This window comes from Orcinus orca, chromosome 2 (genome assembly GCF_937001465.1).
Source record: "Orcinus orca chromosome 2, mOrcOrc1.1, whole genome shotgun sequence".
Classification (NCBI taxonomy): Eukaryota; Metazoa; Chordata; class Mammalia; order Artiodactyla; family Delphinidae; genus Orcinus; species Orcinus orca.
Window position 1 is genome coordinate 109,583,900 of NC_064560.1, and position 19,091 is coordinate 109,602,990.

The following is a 19,091-nucleotide window of genomic DNA, read 5'->3' on the forward strand; positions in this document are numbered from 1 at the left end:
TTTTATTCTTCAATTGCATTCTTCAATTTTGTATACTCTATGATAAGCTTTCCTCAGCCTGTCCAGTTATATCTTCTGTTCTGAAGTAATGTCATACTTGCATTTATTTAAACACTTTTCACATAAACATTAACAAAATTTCCAAAGCAGAACATTTTTTTTCACTAAAGAAAGGCAGACCTAGATTTTCCCACCATATAATGTATCAGTAATTTAGAACTGGTAATTTGCTGGCCCGGCATTCCTAGATTAGAAATTTTACCAATTTTCCTTGTTAAGTACCTGCTTATGGTAGAGATAGATTATGGATGAAAACTAGCAAAGTGGAATAGGTAAGGAATTTACTTAAACTAGAATGACTTCCTTATCCTTGAAATTAAGTACTATAGTGGCCTCTCACTACTTGCTTTCTGGTTTTTGTGTTGTAGCCATATATGATCTCACAAAGAGCCTCATTCAGTTACTTTGCCTGATATAAAGCCATATGACTTTTACCTCAAGACCTCTTTGGTTTTGGCTTCAGTTTAACTACTGAATTCATCCGCTGTAACCATAGATTTTCAGAGGTAGAGGGACCATTGAGGCTGTCATCTGTAACTCCTTATTTTTATGGTTGAGGAGCCAGTGCTGGAGACTGATTTACCCAAGCGTGGAGGATGAATGGTTGGTATTAGGGCATTCAGTTAGCTTTTATGAAATTAATTTGTTTCTTATTAGAAGCATCTTTAGTATTCATTGGAATGAAATAACTTTATACATTATCTCCTTACCAAAAACATTATACCTGTTTATCTAATAGCAGGTTAACATTTGATTTATATCCTTAGGAATTTAATAATTGGGTGTTTGATTAGTACTTCCCCGAGGTTAATCTATCCTTTGCATAAAAGCCGATCTGTTGTAATTCAGGAAAACTCTTCTGTTTCTCTAATTGACTGAAGGATTTAGGAGATATTTCAAGACTTGATTTTTTAATGAAAAACTTTACTGGATGTATTTTTTTCCTAAAATAATTTTATAATTACCTACTTTTGGGTTCCTTTACAGGTACTGTAATCAGGTTCTTTGTAAAGAGATTGATGAATGTGTGACTCTTCTTCTTCAAGAGCTTGTCAGCTTCCAGGAGCGTATCTACCAAAAGGATCCTGTAAGAGCAAAAGCGAGGAGACGGCTGGTCATGGGTCTAAGAGAGGTTACGAAACATATGAAGTTAAACAAGATCAAATGTGTTATAATTTCTCCAAATTGTGAAAAAATCCAGTCCAAAGGTATGAACATTTTACTTTTGAAGCGTTTTGATATTTATGTAGTATAATTGTAGAATATGCAGTGAATTTTAAAGTGGAAGCCATATGTCTTCTTTAGCAGAGTTTAGGTATAAAACATAATACTGAACATGAAGAAAGAAAATGAAATGTTTCAGCACTGGAGGTAGAGTAATAAAATTGAGATCAGATTGTAAAGAAAATCCCCATTTATGAACACTAGTGAAGGATTTAGTTGGGGCCAACCAAGTGTCCGCTGTGTTGTGATCAGAGTGGGAACTACTAAGCAGGCATTTCTTTACCTCTGCAAATATATTCTACTTTATTTTTTTTAACATCTTTATTGGAGTATAATTGCTTTACAATGATGTGTTAGTTTCTGCTTTATAACAGAGTGAATCAGCTGTACATATACATATATCCCCATATCTCCTCCCTCTTTTGTCTCCCTCCCACCCCTCTAGGTGGTCACAAAGCACTGAGCTGATCTCCCTGTGCTGTGCGGCTGCTTCCCACTAGCTATCTGTTTTACATTTGGTAGATAAGTCCATGCCACTCTCTCACTTCGTCCCAGCTTACCCTTCCCCATCCCCATGTCCTCAAGTCCATTCTCTATGTCTGCGTCTTTATTCCTCTCCTGCCCCTGTTCTTCATAAAAATTTTTTTGTTTTTTGTTTTTTTTTTTTTGGATTCCATACATATATGTGGTAGCATACAGTATTTGTTTTTCTCTTTCTGACTTACTTCACTCTGTATGACAGACTCTAGGGCCATCCACCTCACTACAAATAACTCAATTTCATTTCTTTTTATGGCTGAGTAATATTCCATTGTATATATGAGCCACATCTTCATTGTCCATTCATCTGTCGACGGACACTTAGGTTGCTTCCATGCTGACTATTGTAAATAGAGCTGCAGTGAACATTGTGGTACATGACTCTTTTTGAATTATGGTTTTCTCAGGGTATATGCCCAGTAGTGGGAAAGCAGGGTTGTATGGTAGTTCTATTTTTAGTTTTTTAAGGCCTCCATACTGTTCTGCATAATGGCTGTATCAATTTACATTCCCACCAACAGTGCAAGAGGGTTCCCTTTTCTCCACACCCTCTCCAGCGTTTATTGTTTGTAGATTTTTTGATGATGGCCATTCTGACTGGTATGACGTGATACCTCATTGTAGTTTTGATTTGCATTTCTCTAATGATTAGTGATGTTGAGCATCCTTTCATGTGTTTGTCGGCAACCTGTATATCTTTGGAGAAATGTCTATTTAGGTCTTCTGCCCATTTTTGTATTGGGTTGTTTGTTTTTTTGATATTGAGCTGCATGAGCTGCTTGTAATTTTGGAGATTAATCCTTTGTCAGTTGCTTCATTTGCAAATATTTTCTCCCATTCTGAGGGTTGTCTTTTCGTCTTGTTTATGGTTTCCTTTGCTGTGCAAAAGCTTTGAAGTTTCATTAGGTCCCATTTGTTTAGTTTTGTTTTTACTTCCATTACTCTAGATGGTGGGTCAAAAAGGATCTTGCTGTGATGTATGTCATCGAGTGTTCTGCCTATGTTTTCCTCTAAGAGTTTTATAGTGTCTGGCCTTACATTTAGGTCTTTAATCCATTTGGAGTTTATTTTTGTGTATGGTGTTAGGGAATGTTCTAATTTCTTTTACGTGTAGCTAGCTGTCCAGTTTTCCCAGCACCACTTATTGAAGAGGCTATCTTTTCTCCATTGTATATTCTTGCCTCCTTTATCAAAGATAAGGTGACCATATGAGCATGGGTTTATCGCTGGGCTTTCTGTCCTGTTCCATTGATCTATCTTTCTGTTTTTGTGCCAGTACAATACTGTCTTGATTACTGTAGCTTTGTAGTGTAGTCTGACGTCTGGGAGCCTGATTCCTCCAGCTCCATTTTTCTTTCTCAAGATTGCTATTTGAGGTCTTTTGTGTTTCCATACAAATTGTGGAATTTTTTCTTCTAGTTCTGTGAAAAATGCCAGTGGTAGTTTGATAGGGATTGCACTGAATCCGTAGATTGCTTTCGGTCGTATAGTCATTTTGACAGTGTTGATTCTTCCAATCCGAGAATGTGGTATATCTCTCCATCTGTTTGTATCATCTTTAATTTCTTTCATCAGTGTCTTCTAGTTTTCTGCATACAGGTCTTTTGTCTCCTTAGGTAGGTTTATTCCTAGGTGTTTTATTCTTTTTGTTGCAGTGGTAAATGGGAGTGTTTCCTTAATTTCTCTCTCAGATTTTTCATCATTAGTGTATAGGAATGCAAGAGATTTCTGTGCATTAATTTTGTATCCTGCTACTTTACCAAATTCATTGATTAGCTCTAGTAGTTTTCTGGTAGCATCTTTAGGATTCTCTATGTATAGTATCATGTCATCTGCAGACAGTGACAGTTTTACTTCTTTTCCAATTTGGATACCTTTTATTTCTTTTTCTTCTCTGATTGTTGTGGCTAAAACTTCCAAAACTCTATTGAATAATAATGGTGATAGTGGGCAACCTTGTCTTGTTCCTGGACTTTGAGGAAATGGTTTCAGTTTTTCACCATTGAGAGTGATGTTGACTTTGGGTTTGTCATATATGTTGAGGTAAGTTTCCTCTATGCCTACTTTCTGGAGGGTTTTTATCATAAATGGGTGTTGAATTTTGTCAGAAGCTTTTTCTGCATCTATTGAGATGATCATATGGTTTTTCTCCTTCAGTTTGTTAATATGGTGTATCACATTAATTGATTTGCATATACTGAAGAATCCTTGCATTCCTGGGATAAACCCCACATGATTGTGATGTATGATCCTTTTAATGTGCTGTTGGATTCTGTTTGCTAGTATTTTGTTGAGGATTTTTGCATCTATATTTATTGGTGGTATTGGCCTGTAATTTTCTTTCTTTGTGACATCTTTGTCTGGTTTTGGTATCAGGTTGATGGTGGCCTTGTAGAATGAGTTTGGGAGTGTTCCTCCCTCTGCTATATTTTGGAAGACTTGGAGAAGCATAGGTGTTAGCTCTTCTCTAAATGTTTGATAGAATTCGCCTGTGAAGCCATCTGGTCCTGGGCTTTTGTTTGTTGGAAGATTTTTAATCACAGTTTCAATTTCAGTGCTTGTGATTGGTCTGTTCATATTTTCTGTTTCTTCCTGGTGCAGTCTCAGAAGGTTGTGTTTTTCTAAGAATTTGTCCATTTCTTCCAGGTTGTCCATTTTATTGGCATAGAGTTGCTTGTAGTAATCTCTCAAGATCCTTTGTATTTCTGCAGTGTCAGTTGTTACTTCTTTTTCATTTCTAATTCTATTGATCTGAGTCTTCTCCCTTTTTTTTTTTGATGAATCTGGCTAATGGTTTATCAATTTGGTTTATCTTCTCAAAGAATCAGCTTTTAGTTTTATTGATCTTTGCTGTTGTTTCCTTCATTTCTTTTTCATTTATTTCTGATCTGATCTTTATGATTTCTTTCCTTCTGCTAACTTTGGGACTGTTTTGTTCTTCTTTCTCTAATTGTTTTAGGTGTAAGGTTAGGTTGTTTATTTGAGATGTTTCTTGTTTCTTGAGGTACGATTGTATTGCTATAAACTTCCCTCTTAGAACTGCTTTTGCTGCATCCCATAGGTTTTGGGTCGTCATGTTTTCATTGTCATTTGTTTCTAGGTGTTTTTTGATTTCCTCTTTGATTTCTTCAGTGATCTCTTGGTTATTAAGTAGTGTATTATTTAACCTCCATGTGTTTGTATTTTTTTTACAGATTTTTTCCTGTAATTGATATCTAGTCTCATAGCGTTGTGGTCGGAAAAGATACTTGATACGATTTCAATTTTCTTAAATTTATCAAGCCTTCATTTGTGGCCCAAGATATGATCTATCCTGGAGCATGTTCCATGAGCACTTGAGAAGAAAGTTTTTTCTCTTGTTTTTGGAGGGAATGTCCTATAGATATCAATTAAGTCTGTCTTGTTTAATGTATCCTTTAAAGCTTGTGTTTCCTTATATATTTTCATTTTGGATGATCTGTCCATTGGTGAAATTGGGGTGTTAAAGTCCCCTACTGTGATTGTGTTACTGTAGATTTCCCCTTTTATGGCTGTTAGCATTTGCCTTATGTATTGAGGTGCCCCTATGTTGGGTGCATAAATATTTACAATTGTTATAGCTTCTTCTTGGATTGATCCCTTGATCGTTATGTGGTGTCCTTCTTTGTCTCTTGTAATAGTCTTTATTTTAAAGTCTATTTTGTCTGATATGAGAATCGCTACTCCAGCTTTCTTCTGATTTCCATTTGCATGGAATATCTTTTTTCCATCCCCTCACTTTCGGTCTGTATGTGTCCCTAGGTCTGAAGTGGGTCTATTGTAGACAGCATGTGTACAGGTCTTGGTTTTTTTTCCATTCAGCCATTCTTTGTCTTTTGGTTGGAGCATTTGACTGGATCATTTAATCCATTTACATTTAAGTAAATGGTTGGAGCATTTAATCCATTTACATTTAAGGTAGTTATTGATATGTATGTTCCTGTTACCATTTTCTTAATTATTTTGGGTTTGTTATTGTAAGTGTTTTCCTTCTCTTGTGTTTCCTGCCTAGAGAAGTTCCTTTAGCACTTTCTTATAAAGCTGGTTTGGTGGTGCTTTACCAAAGCAAAGAATTTGGTGAATTCTCTTAGCTTTTGCTTGTCTGTAAAGGTTTTAATTTTTCTGTCAAATCTGAATGAGATCCTTGCTGGGTAGAGTAATCTTGGTTGTAGGTTTTTTCCTTTCATCACCTTAAATATGTCCTGCCACTCCCTTTTGGCTTGCAGAGTTTCTGCTGAAGGATTAGCTGTTAACGTTATGGGGATTCCCTTGTATGTTATTTGTTGCTTTTTCTTTGCTGCTTTCAATATTTTTTCTTTGTATTTAATTTTTGATAGTTTGATATGTTTCTTGGTGTGTTTCTCTTTAGATTTATCCTGTATAGGACTCTTGGCGCTTCCTGGACTTGATTAACTATTTCCTTTCCTATATTTGGGAAGTTTTCATCTATGATCTCTTCAAATATTTTCTCAGTCCCTTTCTTTTTCTCTTCTTCTTCTGGGACCCCTATAATTCGAATGTTGGTGCGTTTAATGTTGTCCCAGTGGTCTCTGAGACTGTTGTCAATTCGTTTCATTCTTTATTGTGCTCTGTGGTAGTTATTTCCACTATTTTATTCTCCAGGTCACTTATCCATTCTTCTGCCTTAGTTATTCTGCTATTGATTCCTTCTGGAGAATTTTTAATTTCATTTATTGTGTTGTTTGTCATTGTTTGCTCTTTAGTTCTTCTAGGTCCTTGTTAAGCGTTTCCTGTATTTTCTCCATTCTGTTTCCAAGATTTTGGGTTATCTTTACTATCATTACTCTGAATTCTTTTTCAGGTAGACTGCCTATTTCCTCTTCATTTGTTTGGTCTGGTGGGTTTTTACTTTGCTCCTTCATCTGCTGTGTGTTTTTCTGTCTTCTCATTTTGCTTAACTTACTGTGTTTGGTGTCTCCTTTTCGCAGGCTGCAGGTTCGTAGTTCCCGTTGTTTTTGGTGTCTGCCCCCGGTGGCTAAGGTTGGTTCAGTGGGTAGTGTAGGCTTCCTGGTGGAGGGGACTAGTGCCTGTGTTCTAGTGGATGAGGCTAGATCTTGTCTTTCGGTGGGCCGGACCTTGTCTGATGGTGTGTTTTGGGGTGTCTGTGACCTTATTATGATTTTAGGCAGCCTCTTTGTTAATGGGTGGGGTTGTGTTCCTTTCTTGCTAGTTGTTGGGCATAGGGTATCCAGCACTGTAGCTTGCTGGTCGTTGAGTGGAGCTGGGTCTTAGCCTTGAGATGGAGATCTCTGGGAGAGCTGCTTTTTTTTTCTTTTTCTTTTGTGGTACGTGGGCCTCTCACTGTTGTGGCCTCTCCCGTTGTGGAGCACAGGCTCCAGATGCGCAGGCTCAGCGGCCATGGCTCACGGGCCCAGGTGCTCCGCGGCATGCGGGATCCTCCTGGACCAGGTCATGAACCCGCATCCCCTGCATCGGCAGGTGGACTCTCAACCACTGCGCCACCAGGGAAGCCCTCTGGGAGAGCTTTTGCCATGTGATATTACGTGGAGCTAGGAGGTCTGTGGTGGAGCAGTGTTCTGAACTTGGCTCTCCCACCTCAGAGGCACAGGCCTGACACCTGGCTGGAGCACCAAGACCCTGTCTGCCACACAACTCAGAAGAAAAGGGAGAAAAAAAGAAAGAAAAAAAGAAAGTAAATTTATTAAAATAAAAAATAAGTGTTAAAAATAAAAAATAAAAAGTAATTAAAAAAAAGAGAACGAGCGAAGAGACCAACCAAATGAAAAAACACATCCACCAGTGATAACAAGCACTACAAACTATACTTAAAAAAAAAAATGAAAAGAACAGACAAAACTCTAGGACACATGGTAAAAGCAAAGCTATACAGACCAAGTCACATGAAGAAGCATACACGTACACACTCACAAAAAGAGAAAAATGAAAAAAATATATATATTGTTGCTCCCAAAGTCTACCACCAAAATTTTGGGATGATTCATTGTCTATTCAGATATTCCAGAGATGCAGGGTACATCAAGTTGATTGTGAGCTTTAATCCACTGCTCATGAGCCTGCTGGGAGAAATTTCCCTTTCTCTTCTTTGTTCGCACAGCTCCCGGGGTTCAGCTTTGGATTTGGCCCCACCTCTGAGTGTAGGTCCCCTGAGGACGTCTCTTCCTGCCCAGACAGTACAGGGTTAAAGTAGCAGCTGATTAGGGGGCTCTGCCTCACTGAGGCCCGGGGTGCGGAGGGGTACGGAATGCAGGGCGAGCCTGTGAAGGCAGAGGCTGACGTGCCATTGCAACAGCATGAGGCGCGCTGTGTGTTCTCCTGGGGAAGTTGTCCTTGGATCACGGGACCCTGGCAGTGGTGGGCTGCCCAGGCTCCTGGGAGGGGAGGTGTGGATAGTGACCAGTGCTTGCACACAGGCTTATTGGTGGCTGCAGCAGCAGCCTTAGCATCTCATGCCCATCTCTTGTGTCTGTGCTGATAGCCGTGGCTCACACCCGTTTCTGAAGCTCCTTTAGGTGGTGCTCTGAATCCCCTCTCCTTGCACACCCTGAAATAATGGTCTCTTGACTCAGGCAGTTCCACACTTTTTCCTGGACACACTCCCGGCTAGCTGTGGCACACTAGCCCCCTTCAGGCTGTGTTTTCACAGCCAACCCCAGTCCTCTCCCTGTGATCTGACCTCCAAAGCCCGAGCCTCAGCTCCCAGCCCCGCCCGCCCCGGTGGGTGAGCAGAGAAGCCTCTCGGGCTGGTGAGTGCTGGTCGGCAGCGCTTCTCTGTGCGGGAGTCTCTCCACTTTGCCCTCTGCAGCCCTGTTGCTGCTCTCTCCTCCGTGGCTCCAAAAGTTCTCCCCCTCCACCCCCCCGTCTCTGCCAGTGAAGGGGCTTCCTAGTGTGTGGAAATTTCTCCTCCTTCACAGCTCCCTCCCAGTGGTGCAGGTCCGGTCCCTATTCTTTTGTCTCTGTTTTTTGTTCTATTTTCTTTTGCCCTACCCAGGTTCGTGGGGAGTTTCTTGCCTTTTGGGAGGTCTGAGGTCTTCTGCCCGTGTTCAGTAGGTGTTCTGTAGGAGTTGTTTCCCATGTAGGTGTATTTCTGATGTATCTATGGGGAGGAAGGTGATCTCCACATCTCACTCCTCCGCCATCTTGAAGGTCTCCTCTGGTGCACCCTCCCCCACAGCTCTTCAGGCAGGCCTGGAGCAGGGGCACTAGCCCCACAAAGGAGCAAGTGAAAAACCCAGCAGTGGCGACCTGGCAGCTGGTTCCCGGAGGTGCTACCGTGTAGCTGGATGGCTCATTTCTGGCCTATTCTACTTTAAAATTTTTGTATTACCCTCCTTTGATGGCTCTTTTCTCTAAAAAAATTAGGAAAAAGGTACAGTTCTCCTTCTTGGTCTTTGACTGTGGATGGGAGTCAAGTGTAGGCCAAAACGTGTGTCTCATTATAGACCCTAAGTTATGTAGGCCCATACAAACATAGTACCGTGCTTTGATTCTGAAGCCAAGGTCATTACGAGTGGTCTTTTAAAGGTCCAGTTAATAGTTTCCACTGTCGATAAAAAGGATAGACTCTGCTAACCAACCTTTTTTGAACATGTTCCTTAATGATCATGCTACTTTTGAATAAGCTGAATGCCTTCCCTGCTTCTCTAGATAAATGAGAGATAAATATCCTCTTTTATGAAGAGGATATGGATTTATGTGATCATGGTCTGTGGCATTCTTAATAATAAATGGCCCTACTTTCTAATCATCCTAGAAAGTTTACAAATCAATTATTCTAAAAATAAAGAAATTATTTTGATAAACATTTCTGTCTTCTAATTGATGTATGGTTGACCTTTCCAAATCATAATTATTTTGAATGAACCTGAAAACATTTGGGCTATGTGACTTTATGATATCAATCAAAATTTTATTAAAAAATGTTTCTATTTTAGGAAGAAATACAGTCTAATTTTGAAGGTCTGCTTTCCATTGTCCCCTTATAACTATTTATTTGCCACTATATTTAAAACAATTTCAAAATCAGTTTCCTGTCCTGAACACTTGGGTACTGAATTGGTCATTAGAGGGGTATATTTTAAATATATTAAACAACATAATTAATGCTCCTCAAAGAAACACTTTCAAATATTTTTCCTTTTACTATTGGGGCATTCTGATCTTGCCAGAGAGACAAAAATAATTACGTCCATTGTATGAAAGAGAGAAGTTGAAAGACTTTCTCAAAGTATGTAGTAATTAATAACAATACCTAAACATCTCCTATAAATCCCAAATTCCAGATCAGTTCTTACATAATGGTTATGATATATGCATTTTTACCATAGTTCATTGAGTTTTTCCAATTGGGAAATCAAACTCTCCTGTCTCTTATTTAATATAAGCCAACATGATTGTAGAAACAATATGACAGCAGTGACTAATGTCAGAAATGAAAATGGGCTCTCTAGACAGTTATCCTACCCTATTTCAGAAAAAAATATATAATTTGTAATTTTTATATTCTAAAATTAGTGTTCAGGATAGAACATGATGATTGTATGATGCAGCAATATTTTATATTCCACTAAGAAAGAAAAATTCTATCAATCCAAAGATTCCATTGATTGTAAAATGCTACCCTAGTTCAGAGTTGTTAGTATGTGGAAAAAATTTTGCATCTTAAAATCAGTTAAATACAATATTAAAAAAAAAAGATACATGTTTCTGCCTCTGTTTATGGTGGAGATTTGTCTCTGAGAAACCAGCAGTAACAGAGGCTTTTGTACTATGTCATGCACCGTTATTTGTCGTTTTTCATGGAGGAGCCATTTCAGGTGATTGGAGTAGACAGAGGCATCAAGCAGCAGTAGCAGGCAGAGGGGAAAAATACCAGTAAAAACAGTAATGTATAATCGGTCTTATTGCATGTGATAGGTTGCTTACTTGAGCTGAGAGATTAGATAAAGGAATCAGCTACTATTAACAATTTTAATTAATTAAAAAAAATGGAAAATGTTTATTATATTGAAATTTGACTTCTGCTATACTAGTCCCTGTGGAGAAACAAAAATATTTGCATTAAAGGAATATAGTATTTAACTGGGAGAAAGAAAATATGTACGTAATATCCAAATATAGTACAAATTCAGATAGGAAGTACAAATTCAGTTAGGAAAATGTGGTGAACAGCCTAAGTGCCACAAGCATTCATGGACTCCTTTGCTGCTGTGTTTTATGCTGTCGGGTGCTAAAATAGCTCCATTTAGGAAATAACTAAAAACTTCTATACATGTTGATTTCTCAGGTGGCCTGGATGAGGCTCTCTATAATGTTATAGCCATGGCACGGGAACAAGAAATTCCTTTTGTGTTTGCCCTTGGAAGAAAAGCTCTAGGACGCTGTGTGAACAAGCTGGTTCCTGTTAGTGTGGTGGGAATCTTCAACTACTTTGGTGCTGAGGTAAGACTTAGAAGATGCAGTCCCTCACTGCCCACCCGCCATAGTACATCTTTGGACACGTGCCATTGTTATGTTTGAGCATTTGGAGAAGTGATATGATGACTCTCCAGGAATGAGTGGAAAATTCTTGAGTATTACGTTTCCTTTTTTCGTGTTGAAAACATTTGCGTAAATCAATCCTATAGCATTGTGAAAAGATTTTAGCTTGTATTTCTGCCACAGTGATTTTTTTTTTTTTCCTGGGTTCAGATATGTACTACTTGACAATATATGTAACTGCTGGGTAAAGGTATCCAGTATTGTACAAAGTAAAACAAATTTCTTCAGTCTGTATGTTGGGTATATTTTGTGCTGCTAGGAGTCAAGAGAGAAAAGAATCCTTTATTTGGAGAGGATTTTCCTTTGAAAATGAAATTCCTAAACCAATTGAGAGAATAATTCTACACCCATGATATTTGTCTTCCTCTCATAGTCGACTAATACAAACTTTGCCCATAGGAGCTGATAAATGATAAAGTAAATGTTATTTATTTAGAGTAATGCTTATTAACTGATAACATTTTAAGATTGGTGGGGTTTTTTGAATGTGTGGGGTTCTTTTTAGAACATCATTTGACCTGTGGCTTTTACATTGAAACATTTTCAGTTGTACTTTTTTTAAATTGTATACAATCTGTGCATACAATAACTTTTTTATGATGTTGATTCTAAAGTATTTTGTGACACAACTGATGGACCATTTTCCCTCTTCTCAGCCATACTATTTGTGTATATTTAAGTGTCTATCTTTCCTATCCAGTCACCATGTTGAATACCCCCATTCCGCTATCCATTCAGTTTCTCTCCCACTACCCATTAAATTATCTGTCTACCCACCTACTCTTTACGATCATGTAATTGATATTTGTCCTGCCATTAGAAGCCCATGCTTTCCTCAGTTATAGATATCACACTGCTTTGTCATAGTTAATGTGTTTCTTCATGTAAGTGTGAATTCCTCAAGGGTAGGACCCTTGTCTTTTTTTTTTTTTTTGACATCTTTATTGCAGTATAATTAATTTACAGTGGTGTGTTAGTTTCTGTTTTATAACAAAGGGAATCAGTTTTTATCTCCTCCCTCTTGCGTCTCCCTCCCACCCTCCCTATCCCACCCCTCTAGGTGGTCACAAAGCACTGAGCTGATCTCCCTGTGCTATGCAGCTGCTTCCCACTAGCTATCTATTTTACATTTGGTAGAATATATAAGTACATGCCACTCTCTCACTTCATTCCAGCTTACCCTTCACCCTCCCCGTGTCCTCAAGTCCATTCTCTACATCTGCATCTTTATTCCTGTCCTACCCCTAGGTTCTTCATAAACATTTTTTGTTTTTTAGATTCCATATATATGTGTTCACATACTGTATTTATATTTCTCTTTCTGATTTCACTCTGTATGACAGACTCTAGGTCCATCCACCTCACTACAAATAACTCAATTTCGTTTCTTTTTATGGCTGAGTAATATTCCATTGTATATATCTGCCACATCATCTTTATCTGTTCATCTATCGATGGACACTTAGGTTGCTTCCATGTCCTGGTTATTGTAAATAGAGCTGCAGTGAACATTGTGGTACATGACTCTTTGAATTATGGTTTTCTCAGGGTATATGCCCAGTAATGGATTACTGGGTCATATGGTAATTATACTTTTAGTTTTTTAAGGACCCTCCATACTGTCTCCATAATGGCTCTGTCAATTTACATTCCCACCAACAGTGCAAGAGCGTTCCCTTTTCTCCACACCCTCTCCAGCATTTATTGTTTGTAGATTTTTTGATGATGGCCATTCTGACTGGTGTGAGGTGATACCTCATTGTAGTTTTGATTTGCATTTCTCTAATGATTAGTGATGTTGAGCATCCTTTCATTTATTTGTTGGCAATCTGTATATCTTCTTTGGAGAAATGTCTATTTAGGTCTTCTGCCCATTTTTGTATTGGGTTGTTTGTTTTTTTGATATTGAACTGCATGAGCTGCTTGTAAATTTTGGAGATGAATCCTTTTCAATTGCTTCATTTGCAAATATTTTCTCCCATTCTGAGGGTTGTCTTTTCTTCTTGTTTATATGGTTTCCTTTGCTGTGGAAAAGCTTTTAAGTTTCATTAGGTCCCATTTGTTTATTTTTGTTTTTATTTCCATTTCTCTAGGAGGTGGGTCAAAAAGGATCTTGCTGTGATGTATGTCATAGAGTGTTCTGCCTGTGTTTTCCTCTAAGAGTTTTATAGTGTCTGGCCTTACATTTAGCTCTTCAATCTATTTTGAGTTTATTTTTGTGTATGGTGTTAGGGAATGTTCTAATTTCTTTCTCTTACATGTAGCTAGCTGTCCAGTTTTCCCAGCACCACTTATTGAAGAGGCTGTCTTTTCTCCATTGTATATTCTTGCCTCCCTTATCAAAAATAAGGTGACCATATGTGCGTGGGTTTATGTCTGGGCTTTCTATCCTGTTCCATTGATCTATCTTTCTGTTTTTGTGCCAGTACCATACTGTCTTGATTACTGTAGCTTTGTAGTATAGTCTGAAGTCAGGGAGCCTGATTCCTCCAGCTCCGTTTTTCTTTCTCAAGATTGCTTTGGCTCTTCGGGGTCTTTTGTGTTTCCATACAAATTGTGAAATTTTATGTTCTAGTTCTGTGAAAAGTGTCATTGGAAGTTTGATAGGGATTGCATTGAATCTGTAGATTGCTTTGGGTAGTATAGTCATTTTCAGAATGTTGATTCTTCCAATCCAAGAACATGGTATATCTCTCCATCTGTTTGTGTCATCTTTAATTTCTTTCATCAGTGTCTTATAGTGTTCTGCATACAGGTCTTTTGTCTGCTTAGGTAGGTTTATTCCTAGGTGTTTTATTCTTTTTGTTGCAATGGTAAATAGGAGTGTTTCCTTAATTTCTCTTTCAGATTTTTCATCATTAGTGTATAGGAATGCAAGAGATTTCTGTGCATTAATTTTGTATCCTGCTGCTTTCCCAAATTCATTGATTAGCTCTAGTAGTTTTCTGGTAGCATCTTTAGGGTTCTCTATGTACAGTATCATGTCATCTGCAAACAGTGACAGCTTTACTTCTTCTTTTCCAATTTGGATACCTTTTATTTCTTTTTCTTCTCTGATTGTTATGGCTAAAACTTACAACAGTATGTTGAATAATAGTGGAGAGAGTGGACAACCTTGTCTTGTTCCTGATCTTAGTGGAAATGGTTTCAGTTTTTCACCATTGAGAGGAATGTTGGCTGTGGGTTTGTCATATATGGCCTTTATTATGTTGAGGTAAGTTCCCTTTATGCTTACTTTCTGGAGGGTTTTTTATCACAAATGGGTGTTGATTTTTGTCAAAAGCTTTTTCTGCATCTATTGAGATGATCATATGGTTTTTCTCCTTCAATTTGTTAATATTGTTTATCACATTGATTGATTTGCATATATTGAAGAATCCTTGCATTCCTGGGATAAACCGCACATGATTGTGATGTATGATCCTTTTAATGTGCTGTTGGATTCTGTTTGCTAGAATTTTGTTGAGGATTTTTGCATCTGTGTTCATCAGTGATATTGGCCTGTAGTTTTCTTTCTTTGTGACATCTTTGTCTGTTTTGGTATCAGGGTGATGGTGGCCTTGTAGAATGAGTTTGGGAGTGTTCCTCTGCTATACCTTGGAAGAGTTTGCGAAGGATAGGTGTTCGCTTTTCTCTAAATGTTTGATAGAATTCGCCTGTGAAGCCATCTGGTCCTGGGCTTTTGTTTGTTGGAAGATTTTGAATCACAGTTTCAATTTCAGTGCTTGTGATTGGTCTGTTCATATTTTCCATTTCTTCCTGGTCAGTCTCAGAAGGTTGTGCTTTTCTAAAAATTTGTCCATTTCTTCCAGATTGTCCATTTTATTGGCATAGAGTTGCTTGTAGTAATCTCTCAAGATCCTTTGTATTTCTGCAGTGTCAGTTGTTACTTCTCTTTTCAGTTCTAATTCCATTGATTTGAGTCTTCTCCCTTTTTTTTTTTTTTTGATGAATCTGGCTAATGGTTTATAAATTTTGTTTATCTTCTCAAAGAACCAGCTTTTAGTTTTATTGATCTTTGCTATTGTTTCCTTCTTTTGTTTTTTCATTTATTTCTGATCTGATCTTTATGATTTCTTTCCTTTTGCTGTCTTTGGGGGTTTTATTGTTCTTCTTTCTCTAGTTGCTTTAGATGTAAGGTTAGGTTGTTTATTTGAAATGTTTCTTGTTTCTTGAGGTAGAATTGTATTTCTATAAACTTCTCTCTTAGAACTGCTTTTGCTGCATCCCATAGGTTTTGGGTCGTCGTGTTTTCATTGTCATTTGTTTCTAGGTATCTTTTGATTTCCTCTTTGATTTCCCTTGTCTTTATATCCCTGAAAACCTTTTACATTACTCGAGGATGAGCAGGTAATAAATGTTTCTTTAATTAATTGTATGGTCGATGTATATCTGCCTGTTACGTTAAACTTCATGTGAGAATTTAGGTGCTAAGTAGCTCTGTGATAAAGACACATAATAACAATGTACTCTTTTGTTCATTATTAGAGTTTATGGAATAGGAATGGGATCAGGGTCAGGAAAAGGGGATGTGTTTGTTTTTAATTGTATTGACTTCTTACTGAACTATGTATGTTAGGTTATATGTATGATATATTATAAAATGTTTGGCAGTTTTGTTGTACATTGCTTTTCTTGCCTTCTCCATTTTGAGGTAGTAAGTTATTGTTTAAACCAAAACACATTCATAAAATGGAGGTAAAGGAAGTACTGCTATATTGTCCAGAGTGTCTACTCATAGTAATGTAGTGCACCTACCCTATATTTACCATGTAATAATGCTAACCTTTGCATTAAGCTTTCTGTCCTTACCCTGATATTCAAAGCTTTTATTCCCTAATAGCTTTTCTCTTCAATTTTATTTTCTCTTCTTCTTGTGTATTGTTTTATTCCCAACAGTTTCTGTGTTTTATTTATATTGTAAAACCAATGTTAATCTCAAAATTGCATATCCATAAGCCTGTTTTCTTTTTGTTGGCTGCACTTAAGTGCATGGTTTATTGCAAACAAATATTTATGAAGTCTCTTACTTGTAACTCATGGGGGCTTTTTTTTATCAGAATCCATCCTCCTTTTTAAAAATAAGTAAATCCTGAATATATTTTTGATACTACTAGCACCCACCCATTTTCAAAAATCAATACAGTTAGCAGCAGTGTTTATTGTACCTGTATTGTACTTTAAACAGTTTAAACTGCAGCCGGGTAAAGCACATTACTTATGCTTTTCCTGCTTAAGTTTAGTTTTTAGAGATACATTATTCCATCGTAATATGACACGTTTGCCATGCATTCATGTTGTTATGGTTTATATTTAAATGACAGTGCCTTTTTAAGAAAAAAAAAATGTGCTGTACTTTTTCTCCATTGTCTGAAAACGTAATTTTATATATATAATTAAACATACTCTTCCAGGTGGCCAGGTCATATTTACCATCTAAAATGTTTTACTTAGTGTGTGGGTATGTTGCATTCTGATACTAAATCAAGACATTAAACAGGAGTAGAATGTTGTTGAATTGTGTTGAATTGTGATGTAAGAATCACTAAAAGTCATTTGATGTAAGAATCACTAAAAGTCATTCTTTGGTTGTCTTTCTGGTGACTGTGAAAACTTCAGTTTTCTTTAGACATCGCTAGGTGTCATAGTTATTGAAGTACAGCTTTAATGCCTAACGAATTTTGCCATTTATTAACACAAATGTGCTCTGTCATTTACAGTTTCATTGGGGTTATTAATTCCATTCATGTTCATTCTCTTTTGCTGATGGAAGAACTTCTGGTTAACTCCACATTCTATTTCCAGATTCTTTATTCTATTTTTATAATTAGCCTTTCATCATTTTCAAGGCCGCAGCTAGCCATACCATCACTTCTTTTTGGTCTTATTGTAAAGAGTTCTTTCAGCAAGCAAACATGATAGGGAACTTTTCATTCCTGTGGAGACTGCCATCTGCTTCTGCATCCTTTGATATCACCCTGCATACATACACTCATTCCCTTATATTCGAACCCATATAAGATTCTTCACTGCTCCTCAAACAAGCCTTGAACTTTATTAAGTCTGTACCGTGGTTTATGGTTTTGCATGCTTGGCTAAGAATGTACTGTCTCCACTCCTCAAAACTATACCAGATTTTCAAGGCCTACATCAGGTGTCATATTCCTTTATGAATTCTTCACTGATGCCCAGCAGTTAGATGTTTCCTCCCAAAGCTAAACCACTTTGTACATGTCAAGGCATTTAAGGTATTGTCCCCTGAATCATCGTCTCCTGTCCTCTCCTTTCAGCCATATGGAAGGTTCCTTGAGAGCAGAGGGGTGGTTCCAGTAGTCTTGCTACCCACTATAGTGCCACATGCTAAAGGGTGCAGTTGTTGAATTGATAAACTCTGTAAGAACTTTAATATAGCATATTTAGTGGCTAGTACTGAATCAAGAAGTTGCCTCAGACTTGTGAGAATTAACTAAACAATATATGTAAGTTACAGAGTATTTTGTAAGGTTCTGTGGTTTGCATACCATTTGGATTTTGTGCTGATAGAAAGTGTATCCAGTCCTGAAACAGTAGAGGTATTTATTGCTAATGGTAGTAATAAAGAGTATACCAAAAAATGGACTGGGCAAAATGTCTTTCTTTTTAGAGCCTGTTTAATAAGTTAGTAGAACTCACTGAAGAAGCCAGGAAAGCATATAAAGATATGGTTGCAGCAATGGAACAGGAGCAAGCCGAGGAAGCCTTGAAGAACGTGAAAAAGGTGCCACACCACATGGGGCATTCTCGGAATCCCTCTGCAGCCAGCGCCATTTCTTTCTGCAGTGTTATTTCTGAACCCATCTCTGAAGTCAATGAGAAGGAATATGGTAAGTTATTACATACCATTTTAAATGACTGAAATTTTGAAATAATTTAATGATTAATGTCATTTTAAAAATGACTCTCCATGCTACCTTTTGTTTTTATCTTCTTGATTATTCAAATTTTGCTCACATTTTTGGTTTAAAAATTGTATTACACATGTCCATTGAAAGTTAGGAGAATATTTGGGGCTGAGAGTTTCTGTGAGACCCTGAAATTAGTCACATTTCCAAAATCTTAAAAAGAAAATCCCAAAGGGATTTAAAAAGCCAAATGTACCATTCTTCTGACCTATCACTAAGTAAATAAATAAATTCTAGGAAGTTTTATTCTAATACTTTATACTTGATTATTAAAATTTTGTATTTACTGTGTAAACAAAAGACCTGAATATTCAATCTAAACTTAACAAACGTAGACTTGTGACATTTGTCTTGAGTTAAATCTGATGGTAGTGAAAAGGACTTATAGACTAAAAACAATATTTATGTATAAGGTTTAAAGTAACAATAGTTACTGTACTCTGCATTTTAGTAGTTTCCTTGCAATGTTTCTATAATACTTTGAACACTAGTACTAGAATACTAGATTACTTTCTTGATCTAGTTTCTGTTTCATTTCCCCTGTTCTTTTTTAAAAATAGTGCAGCCACCTCCTTCACCTTGGCTTCTTGTTTTTCTTTTCTCTTTTTAGTCGTATCTGAAAGTTCATCAAATAGCTTGTTGCCACCTAAAATGTAACATGTAAAAAACTGAGTCATCGTTTTCTTCCTTTCTTCCCACACTTCTCTTTCCTGCTCTCCTTGTCTGTGATTGTAGTTAAATGTTTGGAATGCTTTTGACAAAGCTGCA

General features: G+C 37.3%; 1 protein-coding gene across 2 annotated transcripts in view; it reads left to right on the forward strand.

Annotated features, from left to right (window-relative positions):
• SECISBP2L (SECIS binding protein 2 like) overlaps nucleotides 1–19,091 on the forward strand; it is a 62,585-nt gene that overhangs the window by 33,258 nt on the left and 10,236 nt on the right. For both annotated transcript variants that reach the window (XM_004281300.2, XM_049706048.1), the window contains exons 15-17: nucleotides 1,048–1,268; nucleotides 11,129–11,283; nucleotides 18,026–18,245. In XM_004281300.2, coding sequence (XP_004281348.1) covers nucleotides 1,048–1,268; nucleotides 11,129–11,283; nucleotides 18,026–18,245 — 596 coding nt within the window. The remainder of the gene's footprint in view (nucleotides 1–1,047; nucleotides 1,269–11,128; nucleotides 11,284–18,025; nucleotides 18,246–19,091) is intronic.